The 22,572-nt window shown below is 35.7% G+C and overlaps 1 protein-coding gene across 1 annotated transcript in view; it reads left to right on the top strand.

Annotated features, from left to right (window-relative positions):
• The first annotated feature begins 787 nt into the window (after positions 1-787).
• Positions 788-22,572, top strand: part of LOC111699377 (uncharacterized) — a 33,107-nt gene continuing 11,322 nt past the window's right edge. The window contains exons 1-31 of the mRNA XM_023470049.1: positions 788-853; positions 1,237-1,366; positions 1,663-1,757; positions 2,358-2,421; positions 2,640-2,815; positions 3,118-3,233; positions 3,429-3,510; positions 3,592-4,047; positions 4,115-4,471; positions 4,565-4,634; positions 5,022-5,104; positions 6,175-6,525; positions 6,670-7,080; positions 7,354-7,705; positions 8,396-8,469; positions 9,143-9,293; positions 9,810-10,028; positions 10,245-10,316; positions 10,767-10,931; positions 11,552-11,639; positions 11,844-11,932; positions 12,676-12,736; positions 14,916-15,006; positions 15,539-15,783; positions 16,019-16,205; positions 17,405-19,361; positions 19,551-19,596; positions 19,815-19,895; positions 20,204-20,351; positions 21,567-21,646; positions 21,905-21,968. Of these exons, the coding sequence (XP_023325817.1) occupies positions 811-853; positions 1,237-1,366; positions 1,663-1,757; positions 2,358-2,421; positions 2,640-2,815; positions 3,118-3,233; positions 3,429-3,510; positions 3,592-4,047; positions 4,115-4,471; positions 4,565-4,634; positions 5,022-5,104; positions 6,175-6,525; positions 6,670-7,080; positions 7,354-7,705; positions 8,396-8,469; positions 9,143-9,293; positions 9,810-10,028; positions 10,245-10,316; positions 10,767-10,931; positions 11,552-11,639; positions 11,844-11,932; positions 12,676-12,736; positions 14,916-15,006; positions 15,539-15,783; positions 16,019-16,205; positions 17,405-19,361; positions 19,551-19,596; positions 19,815-19,895; positions 20,204-20,351; positions 21,567-21,646; positions 21,905-21,968 (6,604 nt within the window). The 5' untranslated portion in view covers positions 788-810. The remainder of the gene's footprint in view (positions 854-1,236; positions 1,367-1,662; positions 1,758-2,357; positions 2,422-2,639; positions 2,816-3,117; positions 3,234-3,428; positions 3,511-3,591; positions 4,048-4,114; positions 4,472-4,564; positions 4,635-5,021; positions 5,105-6,174; positions 6,526-6,669; positions 7,081-7,353; positions 7,706-8,395; positions 8,470-9,142; positions 9,294-9,809; positions 10,029-10,244; positions 10,317-10,766; positions 10,932-11,551; positions 11,640-11,843; positions 11,933-12,675; positions 12,737-14,915; positions 15,007-15,538; positions 15,784-16,018; positions 16,206-17,404; positions 19,362-19,550; positions 19,597-19,814; positions 19,896-20,203; positions 20,352-21,566; positions 21,647-21,904; positions 21,969-22,572) is intronic.

Genomic DNA, 22,572 nt, shown 5'->3' with positions numbered 1-22,572 from the left:
AAATCGAAATCTGCGAACTCCAATTTAGTGTAACCTGCACCCCATTTTCAAGATTTTTGGCCAATTTTATTGATGCTTGTGACCAGTTCACGTGTTAACCCTACGCAACCGAAAAAGGAAACATTGACATGCATATAACTTGAAAACGTTTCGAATAAACCTTAACATATACATGTCGAGCTTTATGCGCTTAATTCTAATCTTCATATATTTTTATTCTTCACATGAAAGCTATGTAACTAGTTTCGCTAAATAATAACTCGTTGACAATCTCTTTAAACAGCGAATTAAACAATAATTATTGTTTGAATGAATTCAAGGTTGGAAAGTTGTTGGTGGAGTAGAGGGGCAGGTAGTCCTGGTTTGGTTTGGTGTAAAACCGGTTTCAAGGCTGGAAACATTTAAACATTAAAAACGCAATTTTAAATTTATTCTAAAAATTATTATCCATTTTCTTATATATCGCACTTTTTTTTCATTTAATAATTTGATTTAACTTTATTAAAAAGTTTATTTGTGTAATGTCGAAGACGACATATTTGTCTGTTAAAGAATTTAACGGGGTGTTCCAACGCGTACAAGTGAAATCAGACAAAATTCACGAAACCAAAATAAACTTGCTTTTTTTGTGCGTTTTATGATGGAAGTTCCTCTTTTTGAGACAAGTTAAACCCTTTAGACCATGCAATCATGATAACTTAATTCTATGGATGGTTGGTGTCCATTTTCTTTTTTATTTATCGTTCAAAATGTCTGTACAATTGTGTATAATTGTAATTAATTTTTCAGATGTTCAAGTTATTTTAAACGATGGATGGAGACAGGGAATCTCCGACCTCTTCACCAGCGCCAGGTTTTCTATTTTTTTTTTTTCAAATACCAGGTTTAATTTCTCAACCTAATGATGTTCGCAGATTACTTTTTAATTCAGCCATTAAATGAATAAAAGTTTTCCACTGTTAAGGTGTTTAAAAGATGATCGGCCCAGCTACATTTTAAAACGTATTTTAGGTTTCCTTAACTAATATGGAAATCGCTTGGGTCCGTCCTGGAGAGCGATTTTTGGACTCCCCCTCCTTTCAATTTTGTACATGACTATTTATTTTTCAGCAAATTTATTATTATTTATTTTTTTTGATAAATAATGGGTTGTCCCAAAAGTTGACAATTATGTTTAAAAGATATCTGTTATTATTAAAAAAATATGTATATTTATTATATCATAAATGAATATAGGGGTTGCTGAAGAAATGGATGACGCTGAAGAATCTGATATTACTGATGGAATAGACGAAGCTGATGGACGGTTTGATGAACTTGACGCTGCTGAAGCTCTCCCTGCTTCAATTCAAGAATATGATTACAGGGAACAGTCTTCTCAATTCAGATTCTTATTATTATTATTATTCTTTTAATTATATTTGCACTATTTTATAATTTACAATCAATTGTGGATGGTATAAAAGCTTTAAATAAACATTGCTTGGCAGCAACAGATATTCATGTTTTCGTAGATTCTTTGTAGCTTTTGATGGAAAGTTTGAGAATGGGACTTAAATTTCCTTTAACAATGCTTTTCGAGCTATTTATCAAATATGGCCCCCAGAAAGTTTTATCTAAATAACTTGCCAAAAACCAAACCCAAAAGACTGACTTAAATAGATATTCGGGAGAGAGAAGCACTGGTCCATCCTTCTCCTTCAGTAGGTCACGGAGATCAGGGTCTCCAGATCTGGTATCAGAGTCCCTCTCATCAGGTATCCACTATTCACAAGATCTATGTCAGATCTGGTATCAGAATCCCTCTTAATAGGTATCTAATATTTAGTATATCAATGTCAGATCTGGTATCAGAATCCCTCTTATCAGGTATCCACTATTCAGTAGATCAATGTCAGATCTGGTATCGGAATCCCTCTTATCAGGTATCCACTATTCAGTAGATCAATGTCAGATTTTGTATCAAGATTATCTATTAAACAAAGGTATCCCTATGGACTGAATATGAACCAATATATAAAAACCTGAAGAGAATGAGAAATGGTCCCATTCCTGGCAGACTGCCCAGCAGTAAATCTCCTTCCAAAAAAACGGGGCCATTATCTTCAGATAAGTTTCGAGCGTATGGGGATCCCCATCCCAACTTCATAGGATGAAGGGTTGACATTTATTAATAAGAAAAAATAATTGATTTAAGCGAAAGCACGGTCCTAATGTATGTAAAGGATATTCTTAATTCAGACAAGGTACTGGTATAAACTTATTTAAATACCACCTACAGGATGAAAACAATAAAGTACTAGACCTATACATTGCCTCCTATTTTATATCAGATCCAACCATTATTTATTTATGAGGTTCATCCTTTCAATATCTGGAGAGAGATCCTGAACCTGTTTCTGCATCTTTATCCCCTTATAGGTAAGTAGTATATCTTTCTTCGTCCTGGCATTAATATACTTCCTTTTCTTATATATTTTGAAGTTGAAGATACAAACAAGGCAATAAATTCCTGAAAGGTTGTTGATGAAATCACTTTATTCATCATTAATTTTTTTAAATTGGCATATTATTAAGAGGGTAGTTCACAAATGAATGGCATTTCCGCTGAAACTGATTAACTTGAGGAATTATTTAAGATTGCGTAGAAGGTCCCCAGAAAGGGGAACAGTCTCTGCATCCTATGTTAACATAAACGTGGATTCACCAGAAGGAATGGAGTGTGTATCTGCCTCATTGTCTGAACCAAGCTTAAGATTCTCTGAAGAGAGAGAGGCAGTGGAAGATTGTCCCTCTCCAGCCCCTTCTAACTCAGGTAGTAAGTTCAGAAGAGAGCACAATAATTTATTGGACTAACTTTGTTCTGTTGGGGGCTAAGAGGATTTGAAATTAAGGAATTAGAAAATCTGCCTTATTTTACTGAAAAGAAAAAAATGCTAATGCATATTTATTATATTAACTTCTATAACTTCTCTTACACCTCCTTAGTGGTCCTAGGAGTAATCCAAAAACGAAACAAAAAAATTCAAAATAGTTGAAATTATTAATGCTCTTTTAAATGCTGTTTTGAATTTATAATTCTATTTAATTAGTTTTAATTTCCAGAAATAAATTTAGGGTTAGATGTCACGTTTGAAAATGGTCCTGTCCTTAGACATCAACTTTCAACCTGCACCCCATCCAGTTCTGGATCAATCTTATCCGCATCCCTTTCCAACCTTCAGGAACCACAGGTTAGTCTCTTCCATCAATCTTATCCTCATCCCTATTCAACCTTCAGGAAATCTTATCTTTTCTGTCCTTTGGGAGATGGAAGGTTTGTGAAAATGGTTTAACTGGTTTAGGAAAAGTTGATGCCCCCTTGTTGTATTATTCCTCTTATCATATTGTTTTGGCATTCACACCCAATTACCTGTTACTATTTTTAGACATCAGATCTGGGAATGGATCCTATATTTCCTCTTGATAGTGGAGAATCTGCTTCTCCTTTCTCATCTCAGGCCCCACCAGGTATACTCTAACCAAGAACACCTTCTTTTTGTCTATAATATTTTAAGATTTTAAAGCATCTTTTTAAGTTTTGTTGTTTAGTTTCATCATGGCCTGGGAATCAGGATCTTCCAATATCGTCAAGTTGGGCTGAAAACACCTCAGAATGGCCTGGATCACATTATGGGCGAAGAGCAGATCATTCGCAGAACAAACAAGAGGAAAGTCAATCTCTGTTTAGGAATGGAGTTGGTCAGTCTCAGTTAAGAAGTGGAAGTAGCCAATCACAGTTCAGAAATGGAGTGAACAAATCACTGCAAAGGAATAGTGCAGAGCAATCTCAATATAGAAATGGAGTGGAACAACAGCAATATAGAAATCAAGAGGATCAATCACAATTTAGTGCAGACCAATCAAACTACAGAAATGAAATGAACCAATCACAGTACAGAAATGAAATGAACCAATCAAACTACAGAAATGGGATAGACCAGTACAGAACTACTACATCAGGATGGAACTCAGTTACAGATTGGGAAACATTGCCAGGAACTTCAGGTGAAGAATGCGGAATGGTTTTATTAAAACCTTTTTTTAAATGAAATCAATGATATCTAATTTTTAGGAGCCGCTTCAATATCTTTGCGATATGGAGCAGAAGCAGCACCTGTAGTAGCTTCTAGATCTAGACCTGTAGGAGCAGGAAGAGTTGAAGGTTGGGAAACAGCAGGAAGTACTAGTTCTAGAAATAGCTTTAATCCTTCTGAAGCAGGACCTTCAATCAATAGATCTTCTGGTGGTGCCCACATTTTGAACACAAACTCATCTAGCAGAGGAGCCAGTGGTTCAGTAAATTCAAAACCTGTAATGGTTTCCAGCATGAAGGTTTTAGACACTGTACGGTCTGCTCTTGGTCTACCAGGACAAGTTAACTACTCCAGAAGTTTACCTCAGCAAACTTGCTCTATTTCATCTGCTTCAGGTTCATTAGCCATTGAACTAAGAGAAAAATTATACTTTCGAAAAACAAAGATGCTAAAACTAAAAAAAAAATTTCACACTTGTAAACTTTTAGATTCCTTGTTATATCAACAATCTGATGCAGGAGAATCAAATCACTTATTTTCATCCCTTACTTTCTCCAGGTATTTCAATAAGGGGCTCCAAGAAGTGTTACTTTTACTGTAGGTTGAATAATGATAATAATAATAATAATAAGACCTAGACTGTTTGGCTTGAACTAGTATCTTTGGAGGTTGAGCTTTAATTCTTTGATTTTGGATTTTATATCTAGGTCTGATATAGTGTTTTGCATACAAACTCTTATTTAAAGGACCTAAGACACCAGTTCAATGATACCCTTTCGATTACAATAATGATTGTTAAGATTTTAGTTTTAGTTAGGACAAGTTACAGGTGTATTTCTATTTGTGGTTTGAGCATTTGTATTTTAAGTGAGGGAGTTCATGTTACAGTTTTGCAATGGTTTTCCATTTAAATTTTAGATGAGTTTACCTTTATTGTTTGTTCAGGATGAGTAGCAGGATTGGAAGTAGTGAGATATCTCAGTATTCGCCTGGATTTGGTTCAATGAATAATGAACCAGCCCAAACAGGTTTCATGCATTTATAATTGAAATCTATACATTGATTAATTCTTTTATTTTATCAAATTGTCTTAACTAATCAAACTATTTTGTAAAAATTATGACCAGAGGGTCATGAACAAAGATAAAACTAGCTGTCATGTAGCCTATACTTCTAATTCAACTAGGAAAGCTCAGCTTTAAACGACCATTTTGAATATTATAGAATAGGTTTACACAAAGTTTAAAGTCTTCAATTTCTGTAAGGATATTCAGTGGTATTAATGCTAGGATTTTGACCTTTTTTACAAGTGATGTCATAATGTCTTATTTCGGCAATTGCATCTTGTTTGATGGGAAACTGCAATTGGTTGATCTAACTGATCTCAATGGTTTCAGGACTCACTGGTTCATCGTACAGTGAAAAAAAATAGAACTCAATTTACAATCCTTAGAAAGTCAAAGACTCCGCTATGATTTAATTGAAACCTACAAAATTATTCGTGGTGTTAATAATGTTGATAAATGTTCGTGGTTTTTAATGTTAGCAGATACATCAAAAAGAATTACAAGAATGTCAGAAAATCCTCTTTCACTTTGTGCCAATTTTTGTAGAACTAATATTCGTAAACATATTTCTTTAGTCTAAAAGTTGTTTGTAACCGTGTGATATAAAAGCTGCGCCAACGTCGTTCACTTTTAAATCTAGATATAATAAATATTTCTAAAATTCTAATCTGCTCAAGTTTCTATTGTTGGGACAAAAAGAACCAAAAAAAGATTACATAAATCGAAAACAGAAACACAAATTTTCAAAAAGGAGCAAAGTCAAAAAATAAAAAAATTTGAAAAAAATGTACCAAAGAAGAAAAAATGACTGATATTTTTAATCTTCATTCACTAGATATTCGTAAATATTGAATATAATAATTTTTGCATATTAATGGGATTTATTCATCCTTATGAATAGCATGACAACAATCTCAAATTTTAATATATACTCCGCCAAGAGTCCTGAAAACAATCATAACATGAACAATTAATCTTTTTTACTTTTTTTTGGTTGAAATTTGCTTGCTATAATGATTTTTTTTCCTAAGGTGGATCTGTTTATGGATCTGGAGTTGAGAATATAGATTCAAGATTGGGTGAAAGAGGAAGACATGAAGGAGCAGCTGGATCTGTAGAGGATCTCGGAGGTGTAAGAGGATATGTTGAGAGTCAAGGAGGTTCTGATAGAAATCATGTAAGTGGAAGTCAAGCAGGAGCTTCAGGGAGTCAAAGAGTAGCAGGTGGAAGTTCTGTCCAGGCTAGTGGAGGTCTAGTCATATCAGATTTAAGTAGAAATGAGTGTTATGGAGAATTGGGAGGAGCTAGTGGAAGTCAAATGTGTGCTAGTGAAAAAGGCGAGGATGGCGAGCAACAACCTGGTCCCAATTCAAGTGTGGCAGGTATGATATACTTCTTTTGAGGATGGATGCTCATTTTATTGTTTAAATTTTGTTCTTTCATCTTATTGATACCCTAAACTAAACAAAAAATTCATTCTTGTTTTTTCTGATTTAAATTCTTCTGCTGAAGTTTAATTTTTCAAGGCTCAAGTCGAAAGAATTCTCCTTCCACAACCTCTAACTCCTCAAGAGCATCAGCTAGATCAACTGTTACTACAAGATCAACACCAGCCAAAAGATCAATAAATTTCCCGGATTCCCCAGCTCCGGAGCCTAAACGATCAAGGCTGATGCAGGAACAGGTTAGACCGGATTCTCCCAGTGTTAACCCAGATTCTCATCCCTCCAGGGATGAGGGAGAGGCAGGAGGCAGTGGTATTAATCTGGATGTTCCTGATGATGACAGGTGTCTAGGAGGTGCTGATGGGAACTCTATTGATGGTGGTGGTGGTGGGGCTAGAGAAGAGTTAACTGGAGTGAATAGTAGTGAACCTGCTGCCTCCTATTCTTCACATTTATGGCGGAGTCTGGATAGATTTGCAGAAACTGAACCAGGTAATTGTGTAAAACTGTTGAAGGAAGTTGAAGGAAGCAAAGGTATGGTCTTTATTTGTTTGAACATTTGATTATGTTGATTATTAGATACTATGATTATTTAAACTGTGATAAGCTGGAAGCTGCCGACTATGGCAGTGTCCTAGGTAATACTATCCATCTTTAGGACTTAGACCTGGTAACTATTTACTTATAGTAATAGTATTCATTTAAAAAATTTATCAAGATCTGTTTTCATTTTTCTGATTAATTGATTAATTAAAAATCCTTAAGGTCCAAGTGAAGCAAGATCTGTCTCAAGTCCTAGCAGTGAATCTCGAGGAACCAGATCTAAAGCTGACCCTGCCTCCAGGCCAGGTCATAGTAGTGGCCCCAGCTCAATACAGGACCAGGGACCTAGTCCCAGTAATGATTATGGACCAAGTCCGAGTAATGAGCTTGGTCCAAGTCCAAGCAGTGAACTGGGACCAAGTCCAGGGGATCGGAGCAGGGTTGGTAGTACAGATTCAATAGTTGCAAGTCCAAGGTATGAGGAGGACTGGGACGGACCTAATCTTGTCTCTGGGTCAGAACTCAGCTCAGGACAAAGTAATCCTATCTCACGAAGAACATATTCAGAATCAAGGAAACTTTGGAATAATTTTTTTTCAGTTCTAACCACACCCCCCCCCCCTTATGAATAAAAAACTCGTAAAAGGGACTGTAAAGGAAAAATGAAAGTGGGTATAGGCGGAAACCTAAGCATTTTAGGAGTTGATCAAGACCATGAGAGTTCTATCTGATGTTCTTGTCAAGAGAAATTGATATAAAACTGTGTCAAAATGAAATGAAAATCTACATATTTAAAATTTTGTATAAAAATAGTAGGCTTGAATGGATCATATTCAGCAAATACACAACCATGCTGAAAATGACGATATCCCAGAGAAGCCTAATAAGAGCAAACCTAAGTTTATTAGGCTCCTCTGATATATCGTTGTTTTCATATTGGTTGTGTATTTGCTGAATAGGATCCGTTTAAATCTACTATTTGTATACAAAATTATGTATATTTATAGATTTTCGTATACATTTTACGCAGTTTTATATCAATTTCTCGAGAACATCAGATGTCTCATGGGTCTCGTTAAACTCCTAAAATGCGTAGGGTTTAGTCTATACCACATGTCATTATTCCTTTACAGTCTCTTTAATAAATTTTTATTTCAAAAAATGATTTCTTTAATGTTTTTCTTTCATCATAATTTATTTCAATATGTTGATTTTTCTTAAAAATGCATTTTTATTAAAAATTGTATTCCTTTGTAATGAATAGTGAGGCCGAGGGTACTGTTACCTATAATAGAGACGCGTACATGTTGCCGTTACATCTTCATATATCTAATCCAGGTGATTAATTGATTGTGCGGATTGATTGATATTTTGATATATTGGTCAATAATTGATTTGAGTGATTTTTGTCCAATTGATTGATTTGAAGATGATGGCGTGTTGGCAAGATATTAATTAATTAATTCATATTCATTCATTCATTTATGCTTTATCTTACCAAGGGTAAATGGGGCAATTATTTTATGAAAATGCGCAAATTCATCTTGCACCAGTTATAAAGTTTTACTTAGATACAATTAATTTTTTTAAAACTTTTTTTTGTGTTGATCAAAACACTAATGTAAAAGAGAGAAAAATTCGTGAAAATAAATCAAAATTGGTATTGAAAAAAACGGGTATTGAAACACTTCATTCAGAATCGTTAAAATTGTAAATAAAACCTTAAAAATGAAAATAAAACGGGGCTTGGAAAGAAAATAGTGTTAGCCTGAAAACAAGCAATTTTTTTAATTTAAAAATGTAAAATGTTAGCATTACCCTCCCTATTGAGTATTGATCCACGTTTTTCATTATTCGATAACTGAATGAGTTTTGTTGTTTTTCAATTGATTTTCTTAAATGAATATTGCTTTTAATTTGAGTATAAGTTTATCTCAGTGCATAAAAAGGATTTTACATTTCGAAGAAAAAGTTTTACCCTTAGTGAAACCATTTTATTTGTAAAATACAGAGGAGGGAGGTCATCATGATTCTGGAAGCGAGGTTAGTGAGTCTGGACCAGGTGAGGTTGGACCTGGACCTAGTCAAGCTCGCCACCATCAACCTCAACCTCCTTCACCCTCGGAGAGTGATGCTAGTGTTCCGGAATCCAGTCAATACAGGTTTATACTAAATATTGTTCTTGTTCATGTCTTTCGATGTAATCTCAAGTGTCCTTTAATTTAAATAATTACATTACATACACATTTCAGCAAGCATGGGTCACTTAAACCTTCATATATTATGTTTTAAAGACTAGGAAGAAAATGAATAGAATCGGTCTCTTTTCACGATATTTTTTATTCCTCTTTGCTACTCTGATACCGTTATTACCGTTCATTTACCTTCTTGTTAATCTCATTTTATGCAACTGAACACTTTTCATCAAAAATATTAATCATTGTTTTCAATTAAAGGTAAAATAATTGTTTATGTTGTTACTTACTTTTTTTTATTCAGAGCTGGGAACTTTTAATGTTTGGAAAAAGTTAACTCATTGTCATTTCTTTCTGGGAAATTTAATAGTTTGTCTTTGGTCAAATCCACGAATTTTTATCTTTTCACAAGGAGAGAATGAGTTTAGCTCATCCTGTCCAATTAAAAGTTCTCAACTCTAAATATATCTCTGACAAATGTAGGGAGCTTGATACGAGTCCTCCAAACTCCCCGTCTGGAAGTGAACTTGACGAACCCGGACCTAGCTTCAGTCCTCTTCACGTCTCACGCTCCCGTCCTGCTCTTCCTGGTTCAAACTTCAACAATCCGGCCTCCAGCTACCCGGCCTCGAGCCATCCGGCCTCTAGTTTTAGCAATCCGGCCTCGAGATATCATAATCCTGGGCCTAGTTACTACTCAAGGCAATAATTGTATCCAGCAATAGAAATGTTTTTTATTTGTAAAGGGATATATAATTATTAGAAAATCATTTTTCTCTGTCTCCCTCTTAAACTGCATTTTTTCCCATAGATGTTAATTAAGCCTGTATCCTGTAAATCCTTGATATGAGGTTTTATTCGCTGAAGTGCGTTAAAACTTCTTGTCTTTGTAGTTTGTTAACAATACAATGAGTGTAGGTGGGTTCAAAGAGCAGAGTTTGGTAGAGAAGCTGCACCTGCTCATAGAGCACCTTCCCCTGAACCTTACAGGTATACTTTGCCCATAGAACACTATATCCCCTGAACCTTGAAGGTATACTTAGCTCATTGAGCACCTTCCCCTGAACCTGATAAGTATACTTAGCTCATTGAGCACCTTCCCCTGAACCTTACAGGTATACTTAGCTCATTGAGCACCTTCCCCTGAACCTTTCAGGTATACTTGGCTCGTTGAACAATGAACACCTTCCGAACCTGATAAGTATATTTAACAGCAACAACTCAAGCTCTCTTAAACTTAAACGGAGGGAGCTCAAGCCTACAACCTAGATTAAAGGTTTGACAGCGATTATTATTATTATTATTATTATAACCCATAAATCATAATAATGAAAATAATAAGTTTGCAGAATACATTAGTTAGGTTTTATTTTAAATAATGTAAAATGTTTAGTTTTATTTGCAAAATAATACTTGCAGCTAAGCTAGTTTACTGTCTAGGTATAGATCCCGAAATCATTACTCTGATCAGTGCCTGATCAGTTCCTCCACGGGACCCTCCGATTCTAATCCTACGACGCCTCCGACCCCGGAGTATATCCAGTCTAGGGATATAGATAATGATATATCCTCTTCCCCTCGTCATATTCAACACAGAAACTATAGGTAAAAAAAACAGACTTTTAATTTAATCTGTCGCCTTAAAAGTAATTCCATATAGAGAGTGGCATGTACGATTTTCAACGGTACCATTAAATTTAAAGCTTTGTCTGATCAAGAGTGCACAAGATTTCAATTACCTTCTCTTTGAAAGTTGATTATTTTAAATTATGGTTGTTGCTCTACAACGTGACTTGCGCATTTCTGCTCCAGAGCTATAGGAGGAAATTGTCAGAATTAAACACAATATTTAATATAGGCGAATCGGACATTCCCCATATTTAAAGGAAGGGTCACCTGAATTTACAATGACAGTCCCTTCAAAGTCGCATTTGATTTAAATTGATATTATTTGATTTTTCATACGGAAGCGGAATTTCTTGACTATTGAGAAACGACTTGAAAAGCTAGAGATCCCATTCATCTAATAAAGGTCAAAACGGCTGAACCGATCAGGTCCACATTTTTTGTGGCAACTCACGTGACCTTTACTAATTTTCGAAAAGCATCAATCAAATATGAAAAAGTCACGAAAATGTGAAAACTATTTAAAATGGCAAATTTCAGAAAGCTGAATTGTTACCAGTCCTTTAGCTTGGTTCTTTATAATTATGTATCTATTGTAGAATGGACGAGGACAATGTAGTCGACAGTACAGTTGACAGTACAAGCGGAACTTTTATGATTCCTTCCCCTGTATTCCAGGGAAATGAGGTAGGATTTTTATGAGTCCATTTAGGTCCTTTAGGTTTTCTTTTAATAAGAATTTTTAAGCGAGGTCAATATAAGTTCTAACTTCTAACTATTTGTAAAAGAAACTTGCCGAATATCAGATTGAAAAATAAGTGTATCTTTATCCATATGGAACTTTTGAAACGGAGAGTGACTTGAAATTACGTTTAAAATATCTATTCCTAGGCTGAACATGACGGAGACAGTGATTCTGATATGAATGATTCTGAATCTATTGCTGGCAGTGAGGCCAGCAGTACAACAGCCAGCCTCAGGAAACTTATATTTTAGATTCCAACCAGTGCCATGTTTTAAAGAGATCTATATTTAACTTCTTAGAGGTGTATACATATATTTTGAAAAATTAACTCCTTCACCCTTCGAGAGATTTTTTTTTGGGGGGGGGGGATAAAAAGTGGACATTAATCCGCAAGTTTTTCCCCTGGTTAAGTCATTTTATCCAAAAATGCTTTTTACAAGTTACAAATAAATCACTGTTATTTAAATCTGGGAAGAAATCATCATCATTGGAGTATTATTGGAGACCCCCTGGCCGTCTCGTTGGAGACCCCCAGATTTTCATTGGAGACCCCCACATTTTTATTGGGGACCCCACATTTTCGTTGGAAACTCCAATATTTTCGTTGGAGACCCCCACATTTTTGTTGGAGACTCTAATATTTTTATTGGAGACCCCAATATTTTCATAGGAGACCCATATTTTCATTGGAAACCCCCATATTTTCATTGGAGACCCCCATATTTTCATAGGAGACCCCGTATTTTCATTGGAGACCCCACATTTTCATTGGAGTAGGGAGCGTATAACGGGAGGTAGGGGGAAGGGAGTTTGTAACGGGAGTGGTGGGGAGTAGGAAGCTTATATATAAGAAAATTTGTAGCTTATGGGGTGAAAATATAAGGAAAGGGAATGGTTTTCCATAAAAACTAAAAAAATCCTAGAAGTGTGAGTAGCGAGCAAAATGAAGAACTTGAAATAATATATTTGTTTTGTTAGTGAGCACACTTATAACATGCCGGGCTTGGACGATAACGAGGGAATCTCTACCAGTGGACAGGTAGATTTTAGACGCCATTTTATTTTTCATCATTATTTTTCTTCTTGACAGACCCGTCCCGTGTTTTAATGTAATAAGGGTCGACACTCGACACTCATTGTCACCGAAGTGTTTCCAAAATGGCTATTTCCCACATTCCAGTGATCGGCGTTTTTATCTATTGATATTGAAGACAACTTTTCTATTTAGGTTTTATTTTCTAACAAGCTTTACAGTTTACAAGTTATCAAAAAGGAACTGTTAATTGTCAGGTTCTCTTTAAAGGGCGGATACAAGGCGGAGGAAGGTGGGGGTACCTTCGTGGGGGATACCCTCGCACCACCCCCCTGACGGATCAAGGGGGGGGGGGGTGACGCCAACCCTCTGAGATTTTGAGGCAAAAAATGTTCCCAATTTGATAAAATAATGTTCTTAATTTGATTAATCGTATGTTTTTCAAGTTATTTGAAGGAATTATGATTAAATACAAAAACAAAAAAACTTGGTATGTCAAATCCTAGAAAAGAAGATACGTGCTTAGAATTAGGAACAAAACCAGGTAAGTTAAGCAATTTAGGATTTTAGGAACACGGTTCACAAAAAAAATTATGAACATTATAGGTTTTAAAAAGGAACAATACAATAACACAAATGTGAGGAACATTGACTATTGAGCCAGCTAGGAACAATAAAAAAACTAGGAGCTTAATGCATGCATTAAAAACATAATAACAATAAGTGAAATACATAATCTAAGGAACAATAAAAGATTGTTAAGAAATGAGGAACACAAATTAAGGATTTAAGACAGGGCTTTAGGGTCTAGGGACACAGTATTAGGAATAGGAACAATAATAGAAATATTAAGCAAGATACAAGTAAGGAACAACAAATTCAAGAACTAGGAATGTAAGTCGTAAAACATGAAATAATGATCAACAAATGAGATACATCTTACAGGTTTATTAATCAAGGAACAACAAATGCAAACATACATATGCGCATTGTGGTAAAAACGTCATTCAAACTGTACATGTATTTGGAACAGTAGTCAATAATATGAACATAAAACAAGTTAAGACTAAAAAGAAATTACTAGGAAAGATATTTGCGTGTAAATTAGGAACAATATTGCAATTTTGATTGAGTAGTAAGGCCGAAACATTACTATGCATGCAAGTTATATAGGAACAATATTATAATATAAGTCTTCTCCGGGCCCGTATCCAAGGAGGGGTGCAAGGGGTCAGGTGCAACCCCTTTCTCCTAAAATGTGGGTGCAACGGCGAATTTGGACCCCCCCCCCCCTTTAAATAAGTTGTTTGGTATATTCTTTTCTTCAAAAAAAATTTGATTATTTTGTATAGTATATTTACGATCCGAAAAAAATGTTTGATAAAGCTGTTTCCTCAGACCAACAAAGTAAAACCTTTTTTTTTTGAAAAATATTTGTCCTGAGTCAAGATTTTCTGATTGAACTGGTTTGTCGTTCTTTCGCTTATGTCGATAAAATGTAACAAATAAATAAATAAACTCTTCCAGTATGAATTAAAAATTCAATTCCTTGAATTTTGCAGAAACTTAAATTGCCTCAGTTTCAACATTTTGTCCGGACAATATAAAATCAGTGAACGTGAGTAGTAATATCAAAATTATCAACATTCAGTGTCATCCAACATTGTAAAATTTAAGATAACAATTATGAAAATTTTCTGTTTACAATACGAAAAACCAAATTCAGGGAAAATCGAATTTTCATTGTAACATTAAGTTCAAGCTAAAATTACTTATGTTTAAAAAAAAAAATAAGAATATTCTACATAACATTTAATTTAAGCTAAAACGACTAGTTTTCATACCAAAACTTTAAACAAAATTCTACGCAAGGTGCCCCCTTTCAACCTCCTGCCTTGCTCAGTACGTTTCACTCAGTGATCCTGGGCCCATATTAAAACACCTCAGAATTTGTTTTTCCTAAATAGAGATTTTTTTGTACCTAAAAAATTCAAGTACCTCCATCGCTGAACTCCTGTGTCCGCCCCTGTTCTCTTTGTTTCCATGTTTGTGTGTATGAATGCTGTTTGAAAGATTGGTAGAAATTTAATTTGAAATCGAAAGTCGTTTGATATATACGACAGCGACTCTAGTTCCCATGTTTTTACGGAATATGCCGGCTAGTTCTGAATCTTTAACTATTTAGGTGGATAACGGAACGTTCCGTCTTGTTCCGAATGACTATGAGGTTGAGGGTAGAGAGGGTAGAGTAGGGGATACGGTTCCGGATATTCAAGGTACAGTATTGTTCTACAAAGTAACGGAATTCAATGAGAGTAGAAGTAAGGAGAGGGCGGGTAGAGTAAAAAAGTAAGGAGAGGGCGGGTAGAGTAAAAAAGTAAGGAGAGGGGGAAGGGTTTGTCAATTAACTAGATTTGTTGTTTTCATTCAAACCTATTCTAATGTAAAATGTGAGAAACCAGGTAAGGGAGAGAATTTTAAGGGGAGGGAGGGTGAAGCTTGTATCAAGGGAAGGGGGAGAAGGGAGTTTATAGCGGGAGGTAGGGGGAAGGGAGTTTTTAACGAAAGTGCTTGGGAGTAGGAAGCATATAACGGGCGTGGTGGGGAAGAGGACGCTTATAACGGGAGTGGTGGGGAGTAGAACGCTTGTACCTGGGGACAGGGCAAAAAAAGCCATTAAGGGAGGGAGGGAGGGAGGTGAGAGTCGGGGCTAGTAAGGGGGCAAGGGGCGTAAAAAGATTGCAACAGGGTGGGGAGTTAGGCTTTGAAAACTTGCATCCCTGTAGTTTCTTTTATTTATAAATCTAGGAAGTATATCCTCCGATGACGGAATAGAATCCCTGGGTCAGTGCAGTGACCAGGAAACTAACCCCAACACCTTCAAGAGACCCTTCAACAGAAAGGGCAGGCTTATAGACAACTATGAAAACGAACATGATCCTGTTCCTGGACCTTCAGGTTCTCCGGGTCCCTACTCAGGGTCCTCCCCTGGACCATCCCCTTCTCCCTCTAGCAGAAGCTCAAGTTTAGACAAGATACCTGTCTACACACAGGTACTTAGATCAAATTTGTAAATTAACCTTTTAGATAATTTTCTTTTTCTGTAAATCTTTATTTTTTTTATAGTTTTTTAAGATTTTAAATATTAACTTCTTTATTTTTCAGTGGAAAAAAATTAGTTGGGGGGAAGAACTTTTAAAAAGAAAGTAAAAATGTCAATATTTTCCGTTTTCTTTTAATTCATAAAAATGATTTCAGAAGTTTATTGAATTTTTATGTTTAATTTAGGGATCATTATCTTTATCCTTGGTTAGCTCCGGGTCTGATTCATCAATATCTCCGCCGTCAGCACTTGGCTCCGCCAGGCCCAGTGTTTCCCTGTTCCCAGTAAAGTCTAGTTCTAAGGGAGGGCGGAGTGAAGGCGGAGCTCGTAGTTTAGAAGATGATATTGCAGGGAGGAGCTATGCTAGCTTAGGTAGGAGATAGTTATAGAAACTCATTCATTCACCACATCTTGACATTTACCACTCATTCACTCTCGCACGCATTCACTCCCCCACTCAGGCATTCGCCAATTCATTCACTCATTTACTAATTCACTCATTGACTCACTCTCTCATTAACATATTACTAATTTACTCATTACTTCCACACTCATTCAATCAACCACTTATTCAATCCCTTACCTATTCACTCCCTCACTTATTCACTCCCTCACTCATTCATTCATCATTCGCTCCAACAAATCTTTGAAAATCTTCATCCTTACTTTTAAGCACATTGTACAGTGTTCAGTGTCACTATGTACTGTACATTTTACAACCCTGTGTCTTTGTGTACATATTCCTGTGTAAGTTATTTACATTGTTTTGTACTGTCAGTACTTATTCATCTATTTTAAGGTGCACATTATGCATTACTACACGCATGATTCAAATATGAAAAGAATTTTATTTCTTAAAAAGAATTTCTTTTATAATCCCATTTTCTTAGAAAACAGATTTTATCAGATTTGTTTGAATCTAATCTTAATATCCTCCAACTGATAGTATATTTTTAGTTAAAATATGATGCGGGATAATTTTAATTACCTTTAACTCAGAATTTAAGAGTTGTCTCTTTCTGAGCTCAAGTTTAAGGTTGCAGTGAAAGTTAATAATAATTATATGCCTTAATTTATTAATAGGCAAAATCATTTTCCTTAGATTTTTGGATTTTCATGTAAAATAGTGTTTCATACAGTGGTAGGCGATTGTATCAAAACAATGAAGACGACTGTTTTAAAGTTTTGATCTAAGCTTTTTTCGAATTAAAAGTTTGTAAGTAATCAAAGAAAAGCTTTTTTTGATTTACAGCTTCTCTTGGCCTCTATGTTTATGTGTATCCAATAGCCATGCTGTTTAAAAGCTTAAATTAAATCAAAGTCGTCTTCTTTGTATTGATATATTCGCCTACCACTGTTTGAAAAAGGCTAAAATTTTAACTTTAATCTGAAAAAAAATCGTTTTTGGTTCAGTTTTTGGACGTTCCTTCTCTCCGGGATAAAATATGGCATATATAAGGAAAGCAAATTTTCAAAATTTTTGACATACTTTTTAATTGTTTTTTTTTTTTTCATAAAAAGATCAGAATTGGACTTTTTTATTTACAACATTTCTGACAATGTATTTTCAGGAATAGGTCTAGCATTTTCTGGTCTTCCAAGTAGTCTTGTGGTTAACAATCATACAGAAAATAAACCTGAGAAACAGATTTCTGGACCTCTCTCAAAGCGTCTTCGGACCCGGCACATGCAGGAGGTTGCCAACCAGGGTAAAGACGAGGAGGTTGATATACAACTTGTTGAGAAGGTTGAACCCAAACCTGAACCAAACCTTGAATCCCGTCCTTCTGTATCTGTGATACCCATCCCCAGTCAAGAACCTGAGCCTGGACGGTCAGGTCGGGATATTATACCTGTCAGGCCTTCTGAGAACCTTGAGGAGGTGATTATCCTTAACCCTAGTCCTGCTCAGGGTACACAGGAGGAAGGAGAACGGCAGGGTGATAACCAGGAACGGCGTGGAGAGAATCAACTTTTGCTCGGAGGAACTCAGCAAAGCTTCAATTTAATTATCCAATCCAACAACATCCCTTTAGCCGAACTTAAACCGAAAAAACTTTTACAGAAGAAGTCTGCCATGGAGCTTAGAGAGTTGTTTGATTTGGATTCTCTGAAAAATGATGCCTCTGATCTTCCTTTAAGTATCACAGATGCTATCAACGATGTTGAAATAGGCGGGGAGGAGAATCTAATGTTTAATAGTGACTCAAAGTTAATAAGATATGATTCTAGAATCAGCCAAGAACAGACAATGTTTACGAATGGTGGTAAAGGATTTGATAATGTTGTAACTAATCAATCTAGTACTATTATGCATGACAAGCCAAGTGCTAAGATTTCATCAGATTCAGAGCCTGCCCCAATCCAAGCAATCCTCTCAACAAACAAATCATTCCTGTTTAACAGTCAACAAGTTGCATTGTCCAACAAACCATCTTCTTCGTCAAGCCAAGTTACTAGACGGGAAAATCAACCAATGTACTCTACCAGTCAATCGTTTGCCCCATCAACACTCTCCAGTTCATCTTTGATGTCTACAAGTCAGTTTGTCACATCTTTAACAGAAGAAACACCATCTACTCCTGGATCCTCTTCTAGTTGTGACCATGCTGACAGTGACCTGCCAATAAGATCCGAGCATACTGACAGAAATCCAAAAGAGCAGTCAACTATTGGCAAACATATTGATTGCACGTCATATGATAGGCCACATAGAGTCAAGCACGTTAACAACTTTCCATTTGTTGATCCGATTAAATGTGAAGATGTTGACAGTAGGCAATACAATGAGCCAGTCAGAGGTGAGTCAATTAAAGGCGGTCAGGTTGATAGTAGCCCATATAGTCCGACAATAAGAGGAGTCAATGAGGATTGTGAACAGTATTATGAGTCAAACAAAGGTGAGCAATGCATGTTAGAGGAAAGTGTAGTTGATGAAAATGATGAGACAGAAAAAAATTTTACAATACAATCTGGGGAAGGGCTTATCACTCCTCCTGACTCTCGGATGCAATCCAGAGAATACGATACCATCCCACCTTTGTTGCGGATAAACTCCGGAGAAGAGCTTATCACCCCGGCTATGTCCTGGATACAATCTGGAGATGAGCTTAAAACCCCTTCTGTGTCTCGGATACAATCTGGAGAAGAGCATAATACACCTGATCCTGAACCTCAACTCCACCATGACCCTCAACCTGGTCCTAGCTCCTACAGAGATCACAGTGCAGAAGAATCTTGTTATCAAACCAGAGCTAAATCTTCCAAATCTTCAAAATGTCTTGTAAAAACTGACACTGAAGAGTCGGCCGTTAACGGGATACAACTGTTAGTTGCTCTCTCATATTCTTGTCACATCTGCGACAGAAAGTTTGAGCGGCAGTGCTCTCTATCCAGACATTTGACCTTGCATCAGTGTGACAAGAAGTTTAAATGTGATGAATGTGGGCAGAAATTTTCCCACACTTATAACCTTGAACGACATAAGAATAGAGCTCATAATCAGGATCCTACAGGAGCTAGTGTCAGGTATTACATTTAAACAATGTACTTAGTGTAACGCGCAGGCTCTTTCTTTTAAATAGAAGGACTGTTTATGCTTTTTCCTTTTTACATTCATAAGATATAATTGTTTCTCTTATTATTTATTTTAAGTTATTTTGTTACACAATGATGCTGACTTTGTTTTCTTGATTTTTCAATAATATTTTTTACTAGATGTACAAATTGTGGATTATGGTTCTCAAATAGGATGGTTCTAAAGGTAATTCATTTTTGTACCAACTTCTAAATCAGTTTTTTAATATCATCAGTTTTTGTGATCACATTCTTGTCAGCAATTCTTAAATTAATCCGGACCTTTATTCTTCAAAGAAATTTTTATAAGCTGGATCCGCATTAGAATTAAAAGAACTCTTAATTACCTATATCCGTCAGAAACTAGAAACATATTCCCGCATTTCAAGATATTTCTTTTGTTAGGTTCACATGTTCTCCCATAACCCTGAGAAGGATCAGCAAAATTGGACTGTACAGGACGCCATAGCACAAAGCAGCCAAAAGGTAACCTAAATATTCATCTCAGGTTGGGTTGATGGATTGATGGATTTATGAGTTGATGTATTGATGTAATAATGGATCGTTTTATTTATGGATTAAGGAATTTATGGACTGATGGATGAAGGATTAAATGATTGATGGATTTTTTGATTGTTTGATTTATGGATTTATGAATTTCTGGATAGTTGGGTCGATGGATTTATGGATTAAGAGATTGATTAATTGATCGATCGATTGATCGATTGATTGATTTACTGATTTACTGAATTATTGGTTCATTGGTTAATTGGTTGATTGATTGAATCTACTAGAATGGTGATGAGAGGGTTGAAGAGATGAAGTTTGAATGTCCCTGCTCCGGGTGTGGTTTACAGTACGACACCTGGCTGGAGTTGGTGGAACACACCCAGGAGCACGGAGCTCAAACAGTACCTGGAGATACTTCAACTCAACGCACAGGAAACTTAACAATACATACTTTAATATTCAAGGGAATACTTCCTTTGATGATATTTAAGGGGGGGATCTAAGTTAATGACCATCTTTTGGTTTAGAGGATTCACATCTACGAGGTATGTATGTTGTGCAAAAAAATAAAGGTACTGCTGGACATCTCAGCCCTGTAATTTTTGTATTTCTGTGTAATCCGCCTTTTCCCGGAGGTTGTTTAGCTCCGCTGTCGCAGCATGCTAATTTTTATAATACCAAGACTGTTTTGTTCTTAATATTTTTATTATTAATGTTTTTATGACTGGAGAAAACAAGGAATTCAATCTTCATAAACTCATAAATTCATAAACATCCAGAAGACGGCTATAAGAGATTGCTGTATTACTCCTTTTTTCACTCTTTAGAATTTAGTCCAACATTTCTAATGCTAACTTCAGACAAAAATGTTGATAAGATAGAATCACTGCAAAAGAAAGCTATTCGTCTTTTGATGGGGTTACCTAGAATAACTCGCACAGCGGAAGCTTTTTTGGGCTTTGAACATACTCCCCTTCAGAAAATTAGGAATTTTTAATGTTATTAGATTTTTATTTCAATTTAAATGAGACCAATTACCACCAACATTGAAAAAAGATTTCACATTATCAAAAAATATCAAAAACGCACAACCCACAAACAGTCGACACAATATTGAAGTTTCTCAAACCAATTTTACAAGGCCTCATAGTTGATGATTTTTGATAAGTTTGACATCTGCTATGGTGCTTCAAACAAAGTTGTAAAGCAAGATTTGGGAAATGGCAAATATTTGAACAATATTTGCTCCAAATAGGTCCCATGAAAAGATATTTATTTTTTTGCTCTAAAGTAGATTACAACTATAAAAACCTTTAAGGATCCTTACTACAATAAAGGCTTTTATGACTTTTAAGGTCTCAACCTTTAGACTTTAAGGACCTTTTTGGGGGAAACGGTGATTTTAAGATTTTAAGGGGAAGTTGATGCTTTGTAGGGGAAAATAAATGATTTTATTGGGAAATTAAATGATTATATTGGGAAATTTAAATGATTATATTGAGAAATATATGATTATATTGGGAAATAAATGATTTGTTGCGTTAAGAGGAAATAAGGGGTGGGGTTTCTCATACAAAAAAAAATATAAACCCCTGCTTCAGCTATATATGATTATTGATCAAGTATAGTTAAGGATTCTTTTACTAGGGTCCCATAAATGTGAGCTCTGCTGGAAAATATTTGCAACAGAAGAGCGATTAAAGAAGCACATGAGATGCCACATGAAGGTAAACCCACTCAATGGTGTATTAAAAGGACAGTACATGCCTGATTCACAACAGTGCCTTGTTAATTATTGAAATAACAAAGAGATATCGTCGATGGTTTTTTTGAAAAGAAAATGATCAACCATTGGTCCGTAGAAGTCAGGGTATATATGCCACGAAATATAACATGCAACTCTTTAACTAAATCAAAAGCCTAATTAGTTCTGAACCCCTTGGAAGTAAATAATTGTTAGATCCTAAGAATTGATTATTTTGCAGGATGAAAGAAAGCCCCTGGAGTGCCCAACATGTGGGAAACGTTTTATCAACAATAGTGCTCTAGGTAGGCTAGGAGCTTTGTAATTGGAAGGTCGAAGGGGGGGTGGAGATAGTGACAGATTGGAAAAGAAAGTGGCATTTGTGGAAACAAAGTGAAAGCTTGGGAAAGAAAGCTTGGGAAAGATAGGGACAGAATTGGACATGAGTAGATATGGAACAACAGGGGAGGATTATTGAAAATTTGGATAGATGAGATTGGATTGGGAGAGTGTGGAGTCGGTTAGGAGAGAAAGGATTGTTAAAGATAGGGGGAAGATTGTGATAAATTTGGAGAGATACGCTGATTGGCGGAGAAGGGAGTTGGGATAGGAGAAGCGAAGAAGGGAAATGGAATGGGAAGTGAAAGTTTGGTTACGGAGAAAGTGTTGAATTGGGAGAAATAGGGTTTGTCTGAAAAAGATCTAGTTGGCGGAGAGGGGGGGGGGGTAAGATTGAGATTTATTATCAGAGAGGACGACGGCGGGGTTTGGAGCTAATTTCAAAATATTTTTTTACTCTAAGCATAAATTGTGAAATTATTAAAATTCATGATGATAAAACAACCATTTATTGTAGAAAATTTCAAATTCATGTTAATAAAACAATAATTTATGTTTTTATTGTTTAAA

Source organism: Eurytemora carolleeae, unplaced genomic scaffold (genome assembly GCF_000591075.1).
Source record: "Eurytemora carolleeae unplaced genomic scaffold, Eaff_2.0 scaffold356, whole genome shotgun sequence".
NCBI lineage: Eukaryota > Metazoa > Arthropoda > Copepoda > Calanoida > Temoridae > Eurytemora > Eurytemora carolleeae.
This window is presented reverse-complemented; position numbering and strand designations above follow the sequence as displayed.